Source organism: Theobroma cacao, chromosome 2 (assembly GCF_000208745.1).
Source record: "Theobroma cacao cultivar B97-61/B2 chromosome 2, Criollo_cocoa_genome_V2, whole genome shotgun sequence".
Taxonomy (NCBI): domain Eukaryota; kingdom Viridiplantae; phylum Streptophyta; class Magnoliopsida; order Malvales; family Malvaceae; genus Theobroma; species Theobroma cacao.
In genome coordinates this window covers 23,522,179-23,528,178 of record NC_030851.1, presented here as the reverse complement: position 1 = coordinate 23,528,178, position 6,000 = coordinate 23,522,179, and the positions used below count along the sequence as shown (strand labels likewise).

General features: G+C 37.3%; 1 protein-coding gene across 1 annotated transcript; it reads right to left on the bottom strand.

Moving 5' to 3' along the window:
• Positions 535-2,880, bottom strand: LOC108660580. The gene is made up of 2 exons (XM_018114706.1): positions 2,874-2,880; positions 535-2,160 (listed from the first exon to the last, which is right to left on the bottom strand). The coding sequence occupies exon 2, from the start codon at positions 2,152-2,154 to the stop codon at positions 751-753; it is 1,404 nt and encodes a 467-aa protein (XP_017970195.1). The 5' UTR covers positions 2,155-2,160; positions 2,874-2,880; the 3' UTR covers positions 535-750.

Below are 6,000 nucleotides of genomic sequence, written 5' to 3'. Positions count from 1 at the left end.
CCTAATTACCATTTTGAGTCATCCCTGAACTGTGAAACTCTTAATTTCACCTTAAAATTCCTATTTGAACTAGTTCGAGGCTTAATCGACTTAATGATACCATTAGGGGCAATATCGTCTTTTAACGATTTCTCGAACTTCCTAAATATACAAACATTCTATCGAGCATGTGAATGATATTATAATTATTTTACAAAGCAGGGTTTGACAACACTACCCCCCTTAAAATAAAATTTTGTCCTCAAAATTTCACTTATTAACTCAAAGAAAAGGCGGGGTATTATCTTTTATTCGATGCTCAACTTCTCCTGTTATCTCCTTTATAGGGAATCTTAATTCACTAAAAATCATTCTTTATTTTAGTTAATCACAATATCAACCCCACATATGTGTATATGCTTTATAATCCCATTTATGCATCCAAGATCTATCTTGATTTAATCATCGCATACGATGCAGTATCATAATTCCTCAGAGTCATCCCTTTGTCCTTAATCATCTTTCGTGCCTCTATATTGCTTTGTATCCTTCTTGTATTTCGACATCAATTTATTGCTTAAGATTTAAGTTCATTTGAACTTTGTATACCTCAAGTATTTTTGAGTTCTAATTTCCACAATATAGTAAGAAATTCTTACAACCATATTCCATATGAACTCATTTACTATATTATTCTTGAAACCTTTATTTACACGTCCATCACTTGGTATTTACATCCCCTATCACTATTTTACACCTTCGTCTAACTTTTCACTCACTTTCTCCAGATCGGACTCGTGCTTCATCTTCCGTTACAGCGAAAACTCTTGTTGAAGAACGAGTCAATGGCCTCAAAGGTGGTTGTGCTGGGGTGTTGCTACCCATTTCAGATCGTACAGTTACCCCCTGCCTCGGGTGTACTCCAGAGGAATCTCTCCTCTGCATATCCGTATGAGTTAGTGGGGATGGAGCAGCTACTGTAGCCCGTCCTAACTGTGGGCAGTCACTCCTAATGTGGCCCGGCTGGTCACAATGAAAGCATCTTATGCCCCAACACTCCCCAACATGATATCTCCCACATTTTTCGCATTTATTTAAACCTCCAAAACTCTTCTCGGAAGTACTACTCATCCCAGACCTACTAAATCTCGGAGGTCTCTGCTGTAACTGTGAAAGTGGGGGTCGAGGAGATATCACCGGAACAGAAACAGTACTCTCAGAAGTAAATGTGTCCTTACCTCTTTTGGGCAGTTGACTAGAGGATACATTCGGGTTTCTCCTCTTTGCAAACTCAGCTCGCATTCTCCGATTTTCATTCGTGAGTTTTTCGGCCCTTAAAGCCATCTGTACAACTTCTTTATGAGGCTCCCGGCCTGTCACAGTCATCCTCTCTCTGATCTCGTTACGGAGCCCTTCTTCAAAATAACTAGCTTGATCTTGCTCAGACTTCACCAGGTCTGGCACATATGACATCAGCTCGTTAAAACGAGCCTCGTACTCTTCTATGGTTAAATTCCCTTGTTGTAAACTTAGGAATTCTCTCTTCTTCTCTTTTTGATGAAAGTAGGTGTAGTATTGACCGTCGAATTCTTGTAGGAAGTCTATCCAAGTCAACGAAGTAATGGAACGTGATTTTACCGAGCTCCACCATGTACGAGCCCTCTTCTCTAGTAATCTTGTGGCCACCATTAACTTCATATCATCATCCAATTTCATATCCACAAATGTCTCCGTTACCTGAGTAATCCAATCTTTAGCTGCGGTTGCATCCAAATCACCAACAAAAGAAGTGCAACCCAGCTGCCTAGCTTCCTTAAGCTTTTTGGAAATGGAGACATCTGGCACTGGTGGTGGAACAAGAGGTGGTGGTGGTGGCACTGGAGATACTGCTGGGGGAACAGTATGAGGGACTCGACCAGCTTGAGCTTGGCCCATAATGACATTAAGAAAAGCTGCTAATGCCTGGACTGCCTCAAGAGACATGGCATGAACACCAGGAGTAGCAGTAGGTGGTGGAGGAGGTGGAGGAATCTCAGTAGGCTCAACAGCAGGTGCTGCTCGAAAAGTAGGTGCAGCAGACTCCCTTTCCACGGGATCTGGCTGACTAAGTCTAGCACGGCCTCTTCCCCTCCCTACTGACCTATAGAGAGGTGGACGCCCACGTCGAGGAGGCATGGTACTCTACAATAAGAAATGGAATAGACTTAGATGACTTTAAATTCTATATGCAACTAACTCGATATAACCTAACTTAACTTGACTTACTTAACTTAACTTAACTTGGGCCACGCAGTGTCAGTGTGGATTTCTTAAAACAACTTTAAAATCAAAAACTTTGAAATCCAAAGCTTTAAAATCAAAATCTTTGATCTTTAAACCATGCTCTGATACCAACATAATTGTCACGACCCGGAACTCCCATCGGGCCCGTGACAACCGCCGCGACGTCCCGATAAGCACTCATTACCCCGAATGCCGATCGAAACCCCGCAAGGCTTAGCATCAACTTCCGCATCTCCCCGGTGAGCGACAGTTATTAAATCTCGCATTTCAAGAAATCATAAGTTGTTTCCAACTCAAAACAATAAAAATATTATTTTCTAGCTCACTGGGGCATTTTCGTCATTTTTTTTTTGAAATTTCGAAATCCGAAAAAATGTAATATGTAAGTGGAAACACATATTTCATGATTTAAATTAAATTTTGAAGTCTAAAACATTCGTTTAAAGTAAAATTATAGCTATTTGAATATAATAAAAACATTAAATAAAATATTCTATTTTCTTAAAACACAATATTTTCAAAGTCTTCCTAAAATAACTTTTGTAGCGTAAGAGTAAAATAAATTTATTCATATAGTAATAAAGATAATTAAAGTATGAAATTTCGTTTACAGTGACACGTGGGCCCCCAACTAACCAAGAAGGTGTAGAGCTACGAACCCTTACTTCCTATGATGCAACTCCGAGATTAATTCTCGTCTTAATCAACTATCAACAAACTGTCCTGAGCCTGAAAAATGGATAGGAAGAGGGGTGAGATTAAATAATCCCAGTGAGTAAACAATTACCATCAAAAGCATCTAAAGCCGAGTAGATGGAGACAATATAAAAACGTTATATCTCAATAATGTTCATAACACAAAATTCGTTTCAATCTATACCAAATAATTTCTTTTCATCAAAATTTCCCCGACTTATGAATTTTCTTAAACTTGGCCCCTGCCAAAATCATTCTCGCGGGTACCTTCGTCAAGGTATCCCACTGAGACCGCCAAGGCTGTTCAATGACCCATACCCATAAACATGTTTTCACATCTGACACACAGCCGTTCCTTGGCGTTGGCTGAGTCTCACTCTCACGTGGTGGCCCGAACGTGAGGTGCACTCAAATCATACCTCAGGAGATACTTCACCCAACATCTCCCCCCGGAGGTAAGTATATAATTGAGTTACCGTGCCCCTCTCATAGGCAGTCCACGGAAACCCCCACCACTGCAGTGACCGTTTAATATACCACCAGACCCATAAAATTTCCAGTAGCATAATATGGCGAATAAAATTTAATCCAGTCTACCGAGACCAATCCAAAACTGTTCATATATTTCATGCCAACCCCAAAAATTTAGCCATCATGCTACCATAGTGTCATAAGCCACAATTTCAATAACATATAAAATCATAAATTTCAACACAGTCTCCATATACTCAATTTTCCCAAAACAATATTTGATTTCAAAACCAGTATAAATCTCATTTTTATTAAAAAACATTTTAATTGGAAAACATAATATTTTATAATTTAAACTCACCATTCAATAAAAGCATCAAACAAGTATAATAACTCTAGATATTTAAGACGATAAGTTGTCCACTCACAGTTCTAGGAGTCGATGTACTCCTAATCCCAGTCTTCAAGCACAATTTCTGTACTTTTACCAGTGTAATTTGCTCACCACCTATCCACAATGTACAATACATAATTCACCACATCAATGCTTGACCATTATAAAATCAATTCAGGCTCGGTATATATGCATGATATGACATGCAACTTATCCGACTACCGCTTAAATGCGGTGCTAACCTAATTCGGCCTATTACCCGATTAAATTACTAACGCGTCCAATTTAATCTCAAATTAATTTTTTTCAGTTTCTATACCTCAATTGCACCCAAATTGACTTAATGTCCCTCAGTGTGGTGCAAATTATCAGTCCCGATAGCAAATTACGAAAATACCCCTAATGGGTAAAAATTCGTATTTTTGCTCCGAAAATTTCCATTATTTTTCTAGACTCATAATTCATCATTATTCATCATAATTCCTCAAATAAACATCAAGATCATCAGCCAATATTCCCCTAGAAAATTCGGCCAATAATGGTAATGGAGGAAAATAAATTCTTTTCTTGTTGTTTTGTTCCTAAATATGCTAAACTAACTTAAAACACTAACATAACTTAAAATCAAATTAATCTAACAAGTTTCTCTCTCCTAACCCATTTTTCCAGAATTGAATTCATCCTCAAATCACATGATTCAACCATGGAAAATGATGGGAAATGCATGGGAAAGGTAAAGCACAAGTCAAAATCAAGAAATTTTACCTTTGGTCACTTGTTTCCTTGAATTTTCACCAATTTTTCCTTGAATTTCTCCCCCTAGGTTTTTGTTTTTCTTTTCCCCTTTGTTTTCTTGCTATGGCCGGCCATAATGAAGAGAAAATGGTGGTGTGGGCTGATTTTTATAGTTAAATAATATAATAATCTAAACTTGCCACATGTCACTACATTATTGGTCCATTTTTTAAATTCTTATCTTTTAAGCTTTAAATCTCCACCACACATTATTCCTTAAAATATCCATAACTTAGATAAAATTCTCAAACTTATCCAAAGTCCTGGTGTAGTAATTTTTGAAATTTACACTTTTGCCCCCGTAAAAATCAAAAATTATATTTTTGCCCCAAAAACTGAAAAATTGCCCATAGACATACTTTTCATCCCTTATACTCATACCATTCTCCAATTTGTCAAATGTGATCTAAATTCTCTCAAAATCTCAAATTTTATCCGCTAGTGAAAAAATTACAATTTTGCCCCTAGATAGTGAAAATTTCGGTTTGACTCCGAATTGATCCTCGAACTCCTAATTACCGTTTTGAGTCATCCCTGAACTGTGAAACTCTTAATTTCACCTTAAAATTCCTATTTGAACTAGTTCGAGGCTTAATCGACTTAATGATACCATTAGGGGCAATATCGTCTTTTAACGATTTCTCGAACTTCCTAAATATACAAACATTCTATCGAGCATGTGAATGGCATTATAATTATTTTACAAAGCAGGGTTTGACAACTAAAGCTAGAGAGAGAAAATCATGCAAGCTGCATATCAAGCTTCCATGGAGGTTGGAAGCAATGTGAAAGAGAAGAAGAAGAGGAAGACAAGCTATTGGAAAATGGGAGAAAAAGCTATTGGAAGAAAGATATTTATAGCCAATCTTATCCATTCCCTTGAAATTACCAAATTAACCCTCCTCAAATCTTTTATGCAATCTTTTTGCTCTTTTGAAACTGGGACAAGGTCCATAATGGTCTAACATGCTCGGGTTCATAAAAACTTAAAATTTTTAATCTGCGGTGAAAAATGACCATTTTGCCCCTACCGTGAAAATCATCAAAATTTTGGTTTTCTTTCCATTTTACCCCTAATTTCACCATCCATTTATACCTTAGGCCTACTTAGGCCATAATATTGTTTAAGAATCTTACTTTTATGGGCTTACTAAGGAAATGATGAAATTACCCCTGATCAAGGTATCACGTATACTTCCCTTTACGAGTCTATAAAGGTCAAAGTCTCACAAAAATTTAACACTAACTTATACTCACCTTAATGGTTTTTGTAGTTGAATTCTCTTTCCAAATTCTTCAAGCTAACAAGGGAAATCACTCTCTCTGTCTCTACATGTCCAACTAGTGAGAAGAAGATGGAAGTAAGACTTTTTAAGGGTTTT

Coding starts and splice junctions, on each gene's coding strand:
- LOC108660580 (XM_018114706.1), bottom strand. CDS start 2,154: ATGCCTCCTCGACGTGGGCGTCCACCTCTCTATAGGTCAGTAGGGAGG.